Source organism: Protopterus annectens, chromosome 5.part0 (genome assembly GCF_019279795.1).
Source record: "Protopterus annectens isolate FY-2018-M chromosome 5.part0, PAN1.0, whole genome shotgun sequence".
Lineage (NCBI taxonomy): Eukaryota > Metazoa > Chordata > Ceratodontiformes > Protopteridae > Protopterus > Protopterus annectens.
Genome location: NC_056735.1, coordinates 826,992,421 through 827,011,302, shown reverse-complemented (window position 1 = coordinate 827,011,302; position 18,882 = coordinate 826,992,421). Strand labels below are relative to the sequence as shown.

At 34.3% G+C, this 18,882-nt stretch overlaps 1 protein-coding gene across 1 annotated transcript in view; it reads right to left on the bottom strand.

Annotated features, from left to right (window-relative positions):
- MCF2L (MCF.2 cell line derived transforming sequence like) overlaps positions 1 to 18,882 on the bottom strand; it is a 1,071,259-nt gene that overhangs the window by 137,133 nt on the left and 915,244 nt on the right. Inside the window, exon 19 of the mRNA XM_044071884.1 lies at positions 14,131 to 14,223. Coding sequence (XP_043927819.1) covers positions 14,131 to 14,223 — 93 coding nt within the window. The remainder of the gene's footprint in view (positions 1 to 14,130; positions 14,224 to 18,882) is intronic.

Sequence of the window (18,882 nt, the reverse complement as noted above, 5' to 3'; positions counted from 1 at the left end):
TAAGGGAATATCCAAAGGGACAAAGGACTTTTTATGACTGAGCCATGCTTCCTGGTATTCAGAAATTAATGAAGCCTGATGCTTTGTACACAAAAAAATAAACAAATAATGGAACAATGGGAAAGCATGCCAAATGTCTCTGTAAGAATGGCTATTGCTGCAATCTTATGCAGAGCATACCTGTCTGATTTTTTGTACAACATGATGTTTACCATTGCCTGCTGCAATTCAGTAACTGCACTACAAATGGCTTACAAATGCATTTGTACACCATATACACATCTGGTTAGACCAACAAGATAGCTTTCAGACTGAGGGTGCAAAGAAGATGCATACAAGTACTCACAACTGTGCGTTTGTTAATAAGGTGTAAATCATCTCATTAAAAAGAGCGTCTGACTTGCTTCACCCATCACTAACATTTGCACAGGCTTAGTATAAGCTTCAGGGCACTGATTTCCAGCAAGGGAAATAGTAGTTTTTCAAGTTGGTGCAAAAAAAAAAAAAAAATCAACCTCAATGAAGGGAATTTGTGGAGAGTTTCAAACATTTAAAAACTCTACCTTCCATGAAGTTTAATTATTCAGTAGGGAAGTCTACCTTCCCTGAATAAAGAAATGCATTTTAAATCATGTGAAACCTTCTTGTAGACCAGGATAACAATGAGACAAGGCCATTACTGTACCCCAACCCATTACAAGAAAACAAACAAAATTACACTGTGACAGACACTGTAGTATCAAGGATACTCAATTCAAATGCAGACAGAATGCAAGAAACATATGGCTTATAAATGATGATGTTATGTCAGACAGTCCATCCATTTTTACCCTTAAGAGTAATGCCACAAGCGCACGACAGATCAGGACCAATAAAACTTCAGACTTTAACACCCCTCCTATTCTTTTAATGCTCTGTACATCCTTCTATCATTGCCACAATCATCAAATCACCAGAAACAGCACCAGGTTCTTGTTTTTTTTTTTTTTTTTTTTGTAATTTTCTGATAACATTCAGTGTTCTTCTGCTGAAATTCAACATTCCCTTTGGAATGGATTTTTGTTTACCTATTCAGGCATCCAAGTAGATCTTTCCACTATTCTGTCTTTTTATTTTTTTTGTGTAGTAAAGTTCAGGCCTCTTCTTCTCTTGTGGCAATCCCTTTAATGTCTTGTAGCTTGTTTATTGATGATTTTGCAAAGATATTTCACACAAAGAAAGGCTTGCCTTTAGAGTAGACATTCTTTGCGCCACCATTTAGAATTTTTATAGTACAAATGATCACATTATTGATGTTGACTGATTTCTTTCCTTTATGAAAAAAAAAGGTTAAACAATCTGGGTTTAAAATGTGCATGTAATCTAATCATAAGACTTTATCCCTGGACACAAATAATCTTTGCGTGGTGTGCTTGTTTTCCACTTAGAGGAAGTGTGTACAGTTTGCAATAGTTTTAACTTTAGAACAATTACTGACAGAAGAAACAAACTAATTTCAGAATTTTTGTTTCCTAGAGGATTCCTTTTCTGATGACAGACTCAAAAAGAAATAAAAAAGAGGTATGAGAAATCCCTTCCATTTCTTCTTTTCTAGGGCCTCCACTGCATCTAAAAAGGATTAAAATAGATAATTCTTCTAGAGTTTCATGACATTAGTGGAATTAGTTAAATTCTGCTTTGTCCTAGGTGTGGCCCAGGGCATAGTTCTGGGCCCTTACCACATCATTCTTCTCACAGGAGAGACAAAGGAGTGAAAAATCAGCATCAGGATCTTCTCTGACTACCAAATCTCCTTCATCTTCTTTGTCTTCTTTCTTATCATCTCCAAAATTTTTATAGAAAAGGAAGTACAAGAGGAAGTACACTGTTTTTGCTTGGAGTCACACACTCCAGACATGCATACAGATGACAGATGGAAGTCCTTACATCCCCTGCTGATATGCTAAGTTGGGGAAGATCTTTAATTAGTGCATAAGAAGATGTAATTATCTGTAGTTCCAGGCTCTACATCAGAAGAAAGCCTTCTGCTTATACCTACCTTCTTCCTGGGTGGTCCTCCCTGAAGACAAATGACAGCTTTAGTTGTGCAGAGGACATGGCAAGAACCCAACATGGTTGCTCCTATCTCATGTAGACCAGATAAGATTCTCCTTCCCTATTCCCTAAAAGATTAGGAATGTTGGATAAAAGCTTCACTGAGTTTATGCATCCTTATATTTTCCTGTCAGGGTAGAAAACTACTACTCATATGATTAAAATTGTAACATGACCTTGCTGAAGGCATAAGCAAAGTACTGCAGAACTTGCTTCACTGTAGTTTATAGCTCACCTAGAGTCACAACTGTCAGCTAAGTGCACAGTCTCAAGCCACTCAATGACATTCGCATACAATACAGTCAATGGTTCAGTGAGAGCAGCTGGGACAAGCATTACCAGATTAATGAATTCCTGGCTGAGGCATTGCATATTTGCTTTTAACTTAACGACAACATTCATTAACTATCCTTTGCTGAGAATAACCTTTTTGGTCCAACAATAAAAGAAATGCTGGAAATGTGTTAGCAGGAGGGAAAAACTCTCACAGTGAAGAGCATGAAGTTAATCTTTCCTCAACAGACCCATTCCAATCTCAGAGATGTGCCCAGAAACACTACTATAGGAAAGGCCAACTGCAAAATCTTCATCCACATTCAGCATGGTTGTAGAAGCTACCGAAACCAGTACCACAAATGTGGCAAGAGTGAGTCAGTAGAACCAGGGCTTCCATAGCACTTCTTTTGAGGGGGATACTTAGGACCCCTGAAGGATTACCTAACTTTCTTTGGAGGCAGTCAGGGGTCATGCATCCCTCCATTTGCCTGCTTGGATGGCCAACATGCAGGGCAAGTTCGTAAGGGTGATTAAATCAAGAGGCTGAACAATTCCACTTTTGCATCCACACTGTTAACCTTTTCCTACCTTTCAGATTCCCACAAGAGAAATTTAGAAAAGCCTAAAGGAAAAAGGTCATTCTGGAGATCCCACTAGACAAGAAATGTTCATATTTTATTCGTTTTTTTTTTTTTGTTCCCAAGAAAATGAAGCACCACAGACAAATACTGGACCACAGTGCTCTAAATAAGTTCATCCCAAAGGTAACATGGTGCAGCCTGTCCTATCATGCCTATCAAGGGGAGACTGAATGTCTTCTTTGGACTACCAGGGCATGAAACTGCATCAAAAATGCCAAGTAGTACACAAGGCTTCTGTTCATGTAGGTCCAAGGCAATCACTTGCAGTTTAAAGCACTGACGTGTTCTCATGAAGCACTGTTATTATTATAAGGAAATAATAATTACTTAGATTAATGACCACATAATAAAAAAATATTCAGTGCCAGTACTGGTAGTCCAATGATGCTGACTGTCAATGACATTATCTAAAGAAACAGTACTGAAATTCTCTTGCATGGTATGCTATAAACACAGAATTCAGCTGGGAGAGAATATGCTTGACATATGCCTTAACAATGACTAACAGCAGAAAAAAGAAAATTTGGAAAAGACTTACCCTTACTAGGAGCCTGCAATGGCCAGCTTATAGGGGATATTTAGAATACTTCTATTGTTACCCTTGTTCATATAAGAACTTAATAGGGAATCTTTCTTTACTTCCCCCTAAAACCAATTTCCATTTTAAATGTAACAATGTAGAATAAACCCAGCAGGACAACCACGGCTGTAGCTTCCAGTTTTAATGAAAAAATATAAAAACAGTAAAAACAGACAAGTGCTTTCACGTAGAGAACTATGCTTCATCAGATCCTTAAAGCACAATGAAGTACATACAACATAAATACTCATTCTCAACAAATCAAAAACAAGATAGATACAATTAAAACAATTCACAGTAAAACCAATTAGTCATCTCATTCTCTTAAAGTGCCATGCATCTAATACCGGCTTAATACATATATAATTATTGAGACCTGGATAAATGAGTGCCTGCATCCTTAAAATCCACTTGAGCTCAACCTTCTCCAAGTAGTTGTTGTTGTCACCCCCTCTTATATTTTTGCATACTGATTGCAACACTCTAAAACTAAAGCTATGTGTTGAAAATGTTTATATGAATGTGTCCCTATATGAAAATAAACTGCAACAGATCAAACAACGTAAATTACAAAGAGACTTCAATTACTTTTGCCTTGGGAATGTGTTCACTTGGCCTAAAACTACCGGTGCTTCTGTTCACCAAGAGGAAAGCATTGCTCCGGTGAGCTCTTCTGGCTCCCTGTTACCGAGTACCCCTTCCATATTTTCTGCTAGTGATTTAAATGTGAATGATAAGGACACCAATGTCCAGCAGAGTAGCATTCATTCACAGGAACTGAGCCTCAAGAAACAGCAACAACAGGCTCCACCCCTCCCCATAATCAACAGGCTATGAATGGTAGTGTAACAGGAGCCAGACCCAAACAGCTTGCTTCGTACAATATGGAACAACTTTTACCACCACCTATGAAGCAACAGTGGCTGCAACAGACACGATCAGTGAGTCGAGGTCGACAGAAGAGGAAATATTCAGGTGAGAAGGCCCCACCAAACAGGAGAATGTGACAATGAAAGATCTAATTATAAATTTGTCAGACTATGTACTTATGGATGCAGAAGCCACACTTTTGAGCATAGGATTAACGTTTATTCCCTCAATCAACACCAATGTGAGTGACTTGTTGACTGATTTAAGACTATCTGGTCGTAATGTTGCTCTGAAACGTGTTCAAAGATAACTTACAACAGATAGGAGATAAGTTTAAAAGAGGGAGTTCTTTTACTCCTGTTTTACCTGTTCATGTGGGTTCTTTTATTAGGGTTTATGAGAAAGAGATTTGTGACAGTTTCTACAACAAACACAAAAGTGATTTTTTACAATTTAAGTTGCAGTGGCAAACAAGCTCTAAAGTCTTTACAAAACAATATAAATTTTAGTATCAGACCTGCTGACAAGGGAGGGGCAGTTGTCCTGATGAATAAGCAAGATTACAACATAGCCATGTGTAATATGATGAGTGATAAAAATACTTACAGTATGTTAGAACGTCATCATTATGATGTCATCATAAGAAATATTAGGGAAACTCTGTATGATTTGCTAATGTGTAGACAGTTGAATGAAGCACAGTACCACTATCTTAATGTAGAACATCCTGTGATTCCATACATTAAGGGACTACCCAAGGTCTATAAATCCCTACACCAACCCCCCATGAGACCGACTGTTGCTGGGCCACAGAATCTATGTTGATTTATGTAGTGAGTAATCTGGGACCATTAGTTTTGAAAATACCCACTATTTTAAATGACACCACACAGTTTTTGAAAGACCTCTATATTCATAGAGAAGGAGCTGATTTAAGTAATTGCTTAATGGTCACCTTGGACGTACAGAGTTTATTTACATCTATCCCCAATGTCTATGGCATAGAAGACATAAGAGAGGTTTTGAATGACATGAGAGCAATAGGTAATGATGAGGTGACATTAACATGCAAGTTGCTGGATTTGAGTTTATCCAACAATGTATTTATATATGATAGAAAGATGTATTTACAAAAATGAGGTGTCACTATGGGCACCCCATTTGCTAACTCGTACGCTAATCTAGAGGTTTACCACTGGGAAACAAAACATCTATTTAATATTTATAGTCCACATGTAAAGCTATATAGACGTTTTGTGGATGATATTTTTATGCTTTGGGAAGGGGAGAGCTCCTCTCTATCTGAATTTGTGATGTATTTAGAATCCACTATGGATTTCTTGAGATTTACTGTGACATCGTCATCTAATAAAGTGGATTTTTTTAGATGTATCCATCTATAAGGATGAAATAGGGAATGCTACCACTAATTTGTTTCGAAAACCATGTTAGCACAATGGTCTGTTGGTTTATAGTAGTATGCATCCCAGACATGTATTCCCTAATATTATAAGAGGACAATTCAATTAGGGTTAAGAGGATATGTGTGGACAAACACAATTTGGAAAAAGAGGTGAACACTCTTGAACATCTGTTCACAGACAGGAGTTACAATGGCCCAAGTATTGGGAGAATAAGGGATGAGGTTTTTAGAGACACAGAAATTAGTGATTCAAGGGAAGTAACTATTTTGCCTTCATATAAAATGAATAGGCATAATCACTTTATTACTAAATATGCCAATGACATTAGTGTCGTGTGTAACATAATAAAAAAGAATTGGCACCTTCTGACAGCAGATAGAGCTACTGCCAAGATTATAGGTGACACTCCTAAGTTTACTTATAGGAATAATCAAAATTTTAAACAACTATTATGTAAAGATAGACAACTGAAGCATGATCAATGACACAAGTTAGGCACTTTTCCATGCATAAATTGTAGGATGTGTAGAGTGATAAGTAAGATGCAATGTTATACACATCCCACTTTGAATTTTGATTTTAAACCTAGATTTTATGCTTTTTGTAATACAAGGAATTTAGTGTACCTTGCCAATTGTAATGAATGTGAATGTTTCTACATCGGTAAGATATTGAAACGTTTGAGGGATAGGGTATACAAACATCTGCATGATGTGAAGAATAAGAATATACAGAATGCTTTAGTGAAGCATATTGTAGAATTTTCAACACATAGCTTTAGTTTTAGAGTGTTGCAATCAGTATGCAAAAATATAAGAGGGGGTGACAACAACAACTACTTGGAGAAGGTTGAGCTCAAGTGGATTTTAAGGATGCAGGCACACTTTTATCCAGGTCTCAATAATTATATATGTATTAAGCCCGTATTAGATGCACGGCACTTTAAGAGAATGAGATGACCAATTGGTTTTACTGTGAATTGTTTTAATTGTATCTATCTTGTTTTTGATTAGTTGACAATGAGTGTTTATGTTGTATGTACTTCATTGTGCTTTAAGGATCTGATGAAGCGCAGTTCTCTACTTGAAAGCGCTTGTCTGTTTTTACTGTTTTTATATTTTTTCATTAAAACTGGAAGCTGGAGCAGTGGTTGTCCTGCTGGGTTTGTTCTACATTGTTTTTATGTTTCCTAATTTGGACTTTTGGGCTGTATTGATAATATTTTACACTTTTTTTAAATGTAACAGCACAACTGCCTGCTAAAAATGTCATTGTTTAAAGATTTGACTGAAAGGAAGAAAAATATGTTGGTGGAGAAGACATATGTAACTGCTAAGTGTTCAGCACCTCTAATTTGCTGCAGAAATTCTTCAAAATGAAAGGTCTCCAGCTGTATCTCTGTGACCCGGGTAATATTCTAAAAGATAAAAAAGTATTTTATGACATGTAAACTGATAAAGAAGCAAACATAAAAGATATAGACTCAGTCCCTGGAATTCACACAAACTCAGCATGATGTAGAAGTATTAGCTCAGAAGGGTTCCACATCTTAAGACTTTCCAGTTTACACACCACTCTGCCATTGAGGGTTTCCCTTCACCAGGGCCTCAGCATGGAGACCAGTCTTGCAGGTGAAGCTGCATGGTAATCCATTAGTATGGGATAGTGGCTACTGTTTGTAAGATTATGCTCAACAATGTTTTAAGGTTGAAAGTAATTCTGCTAGAAATATGTAACATAAATAAGATATAAAATAAAACTTGCTTAAATGTAGAAATAGATGTTTAGCAATATATATTAGCATCCATACTAAATGACTGTGGCTTGAAAAATAAGGAACTTGCTTAATGGACATGTTTTCATACAGAATCAGCAAAAATGTAAAAGCTGTCCTCTTATGTGTATATTACATTGTCATTAAAAGCAAAAATGTAAAAAGAGGATGTATGTTTCCACATGGTCAGAAAAAAGTTAATCTGATTTCTTAAAGACTGGACAATACGAAAACAAACTGCATCATAAGACATTGTTAAGCAAGGAAGTTTGAATGATCAAGTCAGCATTTGCATAAGATGGTTCCTTAAAATACAATACCATTACAGGATGAAAACATATTTTTCTGCAAACATCAGCAAACAGATGTTCTCATAAAAAGTCCAAAATAGAATACCAAGAGGAAATCTATATGCGTGTGTGTGACTAGAACAGTATATAAGATCTGTATTAATTCAGTTATGTTATATCTCTCACATCATCCATGTTCAAACAGACTAATGTTGCAGCTTCAGGTACTGTTCTACTGTACTTTTTGGTTTGTTATAAAAAGCTATCTGTTACTACTCTGAGTTTGGTGCTGCAAAGTATATCCTCTCATCAGTGTATATTCTGCAAATGTCTGTATGCAACAGACTGTGAAAGCAACTATAACCAGACTTTGATTTCAGCAAAACTTAGCCAGCAAGACTGAGTATCGTAAGAAGACTTCAGAGCCATCACAGTAAGCATCAGAGTAACAGCACCCTGGTTTAGAACCTTAAAATTAAATTTTCAATGGTAAGCCTACAGCATTCGAACACAGGGGGAGTAGTGGTAAGCTCTGCAGAGGGTCACTTCAGTCAAAATGTTGTAACTAACATTTGTACATATGTGCAAATCCTAAACAGAGGTACTCCAGTTTATGCAGCTTGCAGTAGTAAAGTTTTTCTGATGTCTGAATCCAGACAGAGCCTGAAGTCCAGGAAAGTTGCAGTGCCATTAATTCTTCAAGAAAAGGTGGACATCTACTTTCAGAGCATCTCGCTGCATGTTGTGTTTCCCCAGCTTCTTCAGTGACTCTGAAAATTTTCCAGCCTTCAGCAACAACAGTCTGATCACCTGTTTTTTTGCTAACTGGTAAGACGTTTTTCTATGTCACATTTTTAGTATGGATGCTATTTGACATAATTCCAGCAGGTGTAAGCCAAGCTTTAATAAATTGCAATGTTGGTAAACACAGCACATTAGTAAATGTAAAACCTTATTAGGGCAGATTGATTGTAAGGCATTCTGCAAATATATTACAATATTTGACTGGTATCTCAAAGAAAACCATGTAGGGTATGACAAACGTTTATTGTGTGATTCAACATAAACTGCATTTTGTGTGCCATGCCATAAAAAAGTATTGCATGATATTGCTGAAAAAAATAGACTGTGAAGACAGACCTTTTCATGGTAAAAAATTAACTAAGGGTAAAGTGTTTTCATTATATTCAGATGTTGAACAGTTATGTCCTGTTACCACATGTAAAAGATTTATTTCAGAGTTACAACAGGAGTCAAATCAGTTACTGACAGGATCTCTAGTACATTTTGTTGCAAAAGAGTATAGTAGACCTCTGGGAGACAGACACGGTGAGTTCAGGAAGTTTAGACAAGTTGTACAAGCATTTTTCCAAAAGTGCATAGGAGTTTTAAATTCAGCAGAACAAGTTACTAAAGAATGTCAGAAAGACCATGCAACATTACAGGAAACTCATCAACAGCATTTACAGGATAAAGAACATAAATTAGCTGAACTGACAGAGACTGACTTCCTCCATACAACTGCTGAGCTTGAGAGAACATTGGGAAAGAGCAGGAAACTACAGCTGATCTGTACAAAAGAGATGTATTTTATAATATGTTTGTGTTTTGAAAATGGTTAAGCATACATGGTAGGATGGTAAAATCTAATGTCTGGACAAATCATTATCAAATGTTTAAAACTTCCATTAGTTACAGCAAGACATTTATCAGTACTACAGTAAAGTAGAGTGTATGACTGCTATTCTCATAGCATAGTCAAAAGGTAAACAAAACAGTTCTAGTGCATAAAATTAAATAAAAATAGATAATAAGAGTAAAAATATAAAGTCACAAGACTGACATGCTTGAATAAAAATTTAAAGTCACAAGACTGACACACATGAATTTTCTTTTCATCTAAAGTACATCTGTTACAATGCACAAGAATAACAGGCAGACAACAGCAAATATAAATAATGTAAATATAAACATGTGTTAGTTAAGCTAATATCTATTTTGTTTTTTTTTCCCATTTTTTTATAATTGTATAGTAACACCACACCAAACAGTTAAAGTTCTGAATTTTAAAAAGAAATAAAATCACAGATGGTATTAGTCAAGCAGTCTTTGTAAAATGAATGGCAGAGCAGTTAGATAAATAAATAAAAAATATTGAAATCAAAAGTGAAAAAATATGTAAACTAATTGTAAAATAATGTCTAGTTATGTAGTATAAATACATAGTTATGCAAATCACAAGTATAATTCTAAGTGTTTTATAACTGCTTTTTACTATTAAATTGCAAGTGTATTAACAGATGATTAAAGGAAAAATGCTAAAAGGGTTAACTGAAATGTCAGCTCAGTCCTTCCTAGACTGGATAACTAGTTACAGGAAATGTTGGAAAGATAAGATAAAAAACAAGACTGATTGCCAGACAAGTGACTTGAGGTTTTTCTAAAACACTACTGTTATTAAAACATACTTGCTAAATGTTCACATGCAACACAATTTGTTAATTATAATAAAACATCACAATTGTGCATATATGTCACTGATAATCTGTTTGCAGGTAAATGTTAAAAGTAAAAAACCTCAGTTACATCGAGTATAGACAGCAGATGGGTTATTGTATACATACAGTTCAAACAAAGTATACAGGGGGGTACAAATAACTACTACTAGTAGTAGACAGCAAAGGCAACAGAAAAAAATATATTCTGTCATTAAAAACAGCCAAAAAATGATCAAATCAGACAAAGGTCTATAGTTTAATAACCTAATAAAGCAATTGTATAATCAAAGTGTTGGGCTGACATACAGTATAAAACAGATAAACAATACTGCAATACTACAGGGGGAGGGGTACTTTCTCAGTTTTACAGTGATTGTGTGAGCAGTATTGCAAAAGGGTCTAAATTAGAGCTACAGAAAGAGAAAAATATCTCATTCCTTCTTGACAATACTCTTTAAGGGGGAGGGGAAAACAGGTATTGGTGCATTATAAATACTGGATTAAACCTGACATGATAAGATATTTTACAAGTTGCTAATAGCTATCATAATAGTTATTATTATTGTTTAGTATTAAGAGTTATTATTGTATTGTTTAGTATTAAATTGTATTTACAACCTGTTAAACTGTAAAGCTATACAAGAGATGGCTTAAAATTTATTTCTTAAAGCTATACAAGACAGAGAGTAAAGATGTAAAAATTGAGCAAAAATGGTCACTATTTTAATATGTTTTTGGCAAGATAGTGTTGGTATGCAAAAGCATGAATGTTTTAATTTCTGGGTATGTAGTTGCCTCTAGTGGCAATTCCACTAGATACTTCTAAAGAGAAATAAGAATTTTCCAAGATTTTGCTTGATGTTAATGTTACTACATTTGTAAGATTAGACTAAATGTACTTTACAGTCTCTATGTACAAATACAAAATAATTCAGTACAAATGAAATTAATGTCTAAAAACAAATGTGTGAAAAAATAGGTCCAGAATACCTACTAGACTGAAATGCTTGAATAGCAAACAGTCTGTGTAAACACATACTGTATAGGATACACTGTAATAAGTTCAAAAATAGTTTGTCAAGTTGTAATATTATCATTGGTTTTAAGTTAGAGTCCTATTATTGTTTTTTAGACCATCATTTTATCCGTACTAGTATCGGTTACCCCAGTTAGAGGAAAATAACATTAAAATATTGTATTCATACAGCTAATGGACTAATATGTACATAGCATTCTTTAGTGTATAAATCATGTTTTTTTTTAAATCCTCAAGTATTAAATATACTGAAATAATTGCATTCAAATATTTATTATCTAAGCCCAGTTTAGTACTTTACCAAGGTGTTAATGGACAGTTCAGAGACATGACCACAATGTTATGGTTAAAATGACATTGAAACTGTATATTTTCAGCAGTGTATAAATGCTTGGAGTAGCACATAGTTCTTGACTCTTATAGATATTAATCTATCTCTAATCTTTTGATATAAAATAATCAATAAAAGTAAAGAGTTAATTCAGCAGTTGCAAAGAGTTAATGAAACAGTTCTTAGGCATAAAAGAATAAATTAATCAAGTTAAAAATAAAACTAAAGCAGACAGTTCATAACTGATAGAATATTTTCACAAAATGGTCTGCAAAAGAAAAAGTTGTTAAAAACATTCAGTTTTGGTAGTAATATTTAATATCATTGTATTAACTATGTAAAATTGTATTTTGACTTGTATCAAAAGAAGACTAAAGGTTTTGTTTCCTATAAAGGGTTTTGTTAGTATGTTTTAAAATAAAAAGAGGGAATTGTAAGATTATACTCAACACGGTTTTAAGGTTGAAAGTAATTATGCTAGAAATATGTAACATAAATAATGTATAAAATAAAGCTTGCTTAAATGTAGAAATATAAGTTTAGCAATATATGATTAGCATCTATACTAAATGACTGTGGCTTGAAAAATAAGGAACTTGCTTAATGGACATGTTTTCATACAGAATCAGCAAAAATGTAAAAGATGACCTCTTATGTATGCATTACATTGTCAGTAAGAGCAAAAATGTAAAAAGAGGATGTATGTTTCCACATTGTCAGTAAAAAAGCTAATCTAGTTTCTTAAAGGCTGGACAACACGAAAACAATCTGCATCATAAGACATTGTTAAGCAAGAAAGTTTGAATGATCAAGTCAGCATTTTCACAAGATGGTTCCTTAAAAGACAATACCATTACATCATGAAAACATATTTTTCTGCAAACATCAGCAAACAGATGTTCTCATACAAAGTCCAAAATAGAATACTAAGAGGAAATCTATAAGTGTGTGCCTGACTAGAACAGTATATAAGATCTGTATTAATTCAGTTATGTTAGAGGTATTGGTAGGGACACATTTGTTCTGAGGTAAATGTTATATTTCTCACATCATCCATGTTCAAGAAGTAAAGTAGAACAGTACCTGAAGCTGCAACATTAGTCCGTTTGGTTTGTTATAAAAAGTTATTGGTGCTGCAAAGTATATTCTCTCATCAGTGTATATTCTGCAAATTTCTGTATGCAACAGACTGTGAATGCAACTATAACCATACTTTGATTTCAGTAAATCCCAGCCAGCAAGACTGAGTATCTTAAGAGGACTTCAGTGCCATCACAGTAAGCATCAGAGTAACAGCACCCTGGTTTAGAACCTTAAAATTTAATTTTCACTGCCATTAGCATGTGTTCCCCAGAGGAAATGTCTGCATCTGCTCATTTTCTCAGCTGAGAAATTCAGAGAACATCCCAGATGTACAACATTTTACTGTAGGAAAAAAGAGTGACTACCATAAAAACTTAGTAGTCACCCAACCACATCTATTTGTAGTACTCAGTGTTCAGGCAACTTCAGCAAAGATGTGGCGATGGGGATGTGTTAGTGTGTGTGTGTTTGTGTGAGAGTGTATGGCTGAGTGCTACTGTGAGTTAGATCAAATGTGGAGGGTTGCTTGTGGATGAATGGATATGTGTGTGTGTGTCTGTGTGTGTGTGTGTGTGTGTGTGTGTGTGTGTGTGTGTGTGTGTCTATGTATGCATGTGCATGTCTGTGTATATGGCCAAATGGCCAAGTGCCACGCTGAGTGTGGTCAAATATGGGTGTGTTTATGGATGAATGGATACAGGTGAGTCTGTGTATTCTATCTCCATGCATGAGCCACTAGGGAGAGCACTATCACAGTAAAATCTGACAAAGCCAGTGGCTGACTCAGAGACGTGGTAATAAATCAATAATGATGTATTTCTCATTGTAGACATACATGTCTCTAAATCATATTTTCTCACAACCTTGCTTATGAACCAACATATAGTGGGTAAATAGTTTAAATGGTTAGCATTTTAGTGAACTCCAGAGAATATCTAAATATTCTTCCAGCTAAGAGTTGTAATTTAATTTTGTTTTCTTTTTTTAATACACTCAGCATACAGCTGTCAGATGATGCCATATTCATGTGTAATAAGTACTACTGTGTAAAATGAAGATAATAATAAAATATTTAATTATGTTTTCCTACAGGATCAAGAAGTAAGAAAATCTGCATTTGTAAATGAGATGGAAATGGTATATGTGCTAGAAATATATTGCTTCAGCCACTGATGGATCACACAGTTAAAAAAATATATAAATATATCAAATGCTTAGTATAAAAAAATGTACCTGAAAGAAGGCACAGTCTGCAAATTGTCTCCACAAGCTTTCAGACCTTGGTTTATTTTGGCAATATTTTTCGTAAATTTGTAGATCTTTTCTCTAGTAATTAAAAAAAATCAACACAATAAGTTAACTTTTTGGCTTATTATGTCAAGGAATAAAAATCTTTTCAGCAAAACAGAGATAGTTTAGGAAAACTAAAATGTTTGTATTATTTATTTACTGATTTATTAATTGTTGTTAACTGAGTTAGAGCACTAATCACAAATTGAGCCTCAGCCTGGACTACAGACACACACACACACACACACACACACACACATATATATATATATATATATATATATATATATATATATATATATATATATATATATATAGGTCCATGTCAGATGGACGAAAGCCCAGTTAACCAACGACCACATCAACGAGATGACTTCACTGACAAAATGAATCCCTGACAATGGTGAGTAGTGCGGACTGGGAGTTATAATCCCATTCCCTCACTGTAGTGTGATCTCGGAGTTGGTATATTTAAGTAGGGGGGTGTGAGGGTGCAGGGGGGCTTGCTATACATGTTTTAATGTGATTTTTGAGTGTATTATGGAAACAGAAATGCATTCCGTTCCATAGTACATTGACTTACCATTGTTGGGGATTCATTCTGTCGGTAAAGTCGTCTCGTTGAAGTCGTCATCGGTTGACTGGGCTTTCCTCCATCTGACATGGACCCATATATATAAATATGTATATATAAATGTTAAAAGGAAAAAAGTGTAACTTGTTCACATAAAGTGGAATAAATTAGAGACTGTTTTCACCACAGCCACTCAACAGACAAACAGCTGGCACTCCTTATTTAACTTCAGGATTACTGTTTGTATTATATATCTTTTGGTATTTTCAAGCAATATGTTGACCATGTTGAGGTTCTGGCATCGCCACTCTCACATTAGGATTTCTAAAAATATTTTTTATTAACCATTTCAAAAATATTTTACTCAATATGACGTCAATATTACAACTTACATATTGTCAATTTTTATATCTATGCTTCTAAATTGCTAGAAGAATATTAGCTGGTGGATTGAAGAGATTTCAAGAGTGCTTGATTACCAAATTACTATATATGGAAAGACATGTGACCAGTAGCATTGTTTGATTTGTTGCTCATGTGCATGGCAGGCATTGTGCTACAAACACTGCAGTAATAAGTAAACAAATATTACACAGATAAGAGAGTTGATTGCATACCTGAAAGAAAATTACAAATAAAGCAATATTATCATTGCCACAAATACAGCACCACTGAAACATGCAGCTTCAAGGAAACTAAAGTGGACATATATATTCCCATATGCACACACACACACACACACACACACACACACACACACACACAGACACCTGTGTATGTGCATGCAGAAACACAGACACATACACACACACCTGTATATGTACATGTATACACACACACACACACACACACACACACACACACACACACACACACACACACACACACACACACACACACACACAAAATCATCAGAAAAAAGCTTAGAGTTTTATCAAATTTAATAGGACATAAATATAAAAATGGTTGTTTCTTAAATTGGAAGTGGAATCTTCACTGCTTTCAGCTGCAAACCATAATCAACATGTATATTTCTGCCATGACATGCGGTGTCGGAGGAGTTTCCTAACTGACACTCATACTTAGCTCTCTGATGGACATTCTGCAATTCAGCTTTGTACCTTTGTGATATCAAACTTCCTCACAAAATGTGTGGTTTGCATTCCTTGCTTCTCCTCTCTTTTTCATTGACATAAAGGGTGGAACAACTAGAAATTACCTTGGTACACTTGGTGCTGGTCATATTACATAAACATTACCTTAAATACATTTTTTAACTTATTTTCAGTTAAAAATAAAACAAAATAAAATAAATAAATAAAAGAGTAAATAAATAAAAATAAAATGAAATAAATTAATTAATTAAGCAAATAAATAAAAGACTACATAAAATAAATACTGCAGGGCATTGGTGCTTGAGGCCAATACCTCATCTGCACTAAACTTCTTATATTTGCAGTTAACATAAATATCGTGATTCTGGAATATTCTATTTCTATAAATCTTTCTTCTGTTATCCTGCATTTTGGATCACACTTTACTACAACACTCTCTGAATTATACAATCCCATTCAAACAGCAGTTTTGGGTTGTTTTTTCCCACGTCTGTCTTGTGACAGAAGTACATCAATCGGTACATCATTCTTTAGAAAACATTCCAAATTAAAATTATGTGATTATTCTTTGATAGTAGTGGCTTTTCATAGACAGCAAACATACTGATGCTCAATTTTAGTGAAACAAAGCTTTTTCTTGTCAGAAGTACCATTATATTACAGGAGTAGCACGGGCACATTTGTGATAAAGTATCACAATGCCAAACTAACAAAAGCTGATGCCTGCCTTTTCCTTGGCAGAGGGCTATGAGCTGTGAAAAATTAAATCCACTACTGACTGTAAATAAACATTTCATTAATGGAACATATCTAACAGCAACCCTCAAGGCGTTCACAACTGTCTTAATTATCTGACATTACTTCCATTTAAACTTATTACAATTAATACACTATAACCATCATATAAAGTTATAATAAGATTTTTGCACAAAGTATACATCTGCTGTGACCATACAAACATTCTACACAGAAATTTGGCTCTATAAATTAATATAAGATAGATAGCAGAAAGTTTTTATTTAATATGTAAATAGTGCTAATTTTATATTAAAAAAGTATATTACAGCTGAGAGAAGTGGAAGGGGAAAGAGCGCTTTACAATGTACAGATTTACTGTTCAAAAAGTATTTTAAGCATTTTACAGTATGATTTACTTAACTCTCTCTGCCTGTTTTTTTGCTATACACGAGAACCATACAACATTCTTGAGCACAATCTACCTGTTTAAATTACCTTCATGCTGTATTTTGCCACCAAAAAATCAAAAAGCTTCAAAAGAACTCTTTCTCAAGCCTAGGACACTTCCTGCTTGTTTGTAAACTGAGTACATCACTGTAACGGCATGAATAGACATGCAGTGTGACCTTTGACCTCTCAGCATGCTCAGATGATATTATCTGAGGAGAATAAGGAAGTTAATGCCACAGAATTGCTGAGAACAAAAGGACTATTAAGAAATGAAAGGATTTGCTTTAAGCAAGTGCTAAATGTTGCACATTGTTATAGAAACTTTTTTTAATGGTAAATGATATTTTGACTTTGTTAAAATGCATATTCAGTGTTTTAATTACTTGTAACAATGCAGATATTTAAACAAGCTTTTAACTGAAGTTCACATATAGGTTTGCAGAAAGGTTTCTATGTGTTCAGTTAATGAAAATATTTAGCATACAGAAATATTTTTTTTGTCTGTTTCTCTCCTATTCTGTTTATGATAATTATTGTGCTTTCCTTAGTTTAACTGACTTATTTATATCCCCAGTTTGATGAAAGTAAGATACGTATGCTTTTAAAAGACCAAGGATCTTATTTAGCTACAATCTGTACCAGCTCTCATAAATTTACAGAGAGTTACTTACCAGTTACTATATACCTGTTTTGTTATCTAGCTTTAATAACTAACCTTTTTGAATATAGCTTATTCTAAGATACGTACGCACAGGTCAGTAATCATGAAGTTTGGTATACATTTGTAATTCATATGCATTGTTCTATTGAGGTATACATAGGTATAGCTCTATATGACTAACACACAACCACCCTTAAAATATGTACCTAGATATGCGAACATTTCCATTTTGTTGTGATCACCCTTGCACATGTATTGAGATATTTTTATTGCTGACAGCAACTTTGCAACCCGTTACATTATGTTTGCATAACAGTATATAGGGGTCTGAGGTATTCAAACCTACTTTGTCTGTGTATCTATAGCATTTGCTGTTCAACTGTTGCGTATTACTGTGTTGTCTGTGCCATTTATACATACACATGTTTATAGTTGCCCCTAGCATAATATGTACAGAAGTCAGATATTAGTAATTTCTTCATTTGTTATTGACAGGACTTGCAATACCTGTTCTTATTAATTTACAGAGAGAGTTGCCTACTAGTTTTTGGATAGCTATTGTGCTCTCTAGTTTAAATCTTAATACCTTTTACTTAAAATTGTTGATAGTTCCATGTTTTTTATTAACTCTATCTGGAAAACGTTTTAGACTCATAGCTAAACATAAGTTACCTAAAGGCATTACTATTTTCCTTCTCCGGTAACAATACACTAGGTCTTTTGTTTTAAAATCACTCTCTGATTTGGTTGTACAAAGATAATTACTTCTATAATTATCACAAATAAGGTATTAACTTTAATTTCACACACTTTGAATTTTTACTACTCAAATCAGTAACAATTCTAAGGAGTAGCCTTTTATTTTTCTTACTTATTATTACATTCTATAGTAATTGTAATGACAGTAGCACAGAACGGACGTAGATTACTGACCTTAGGCTGGACAAAGGTGGTTTTGAGGAACTTCTCATTAAACCAGGAATTAAATAGTCCATGTTTAGACTTGTAAATAGTTTTAAATGTTTTACAGTTATACTCAGTGTTCTTATTATGTTCATAGCAGAATCTTTACTATCTAACACAATATATAGGAATGTTTTCATATAAATATTTGTCCTTAAATGTAAATGGACTCAACAATCCTATAAAGAGAGGAA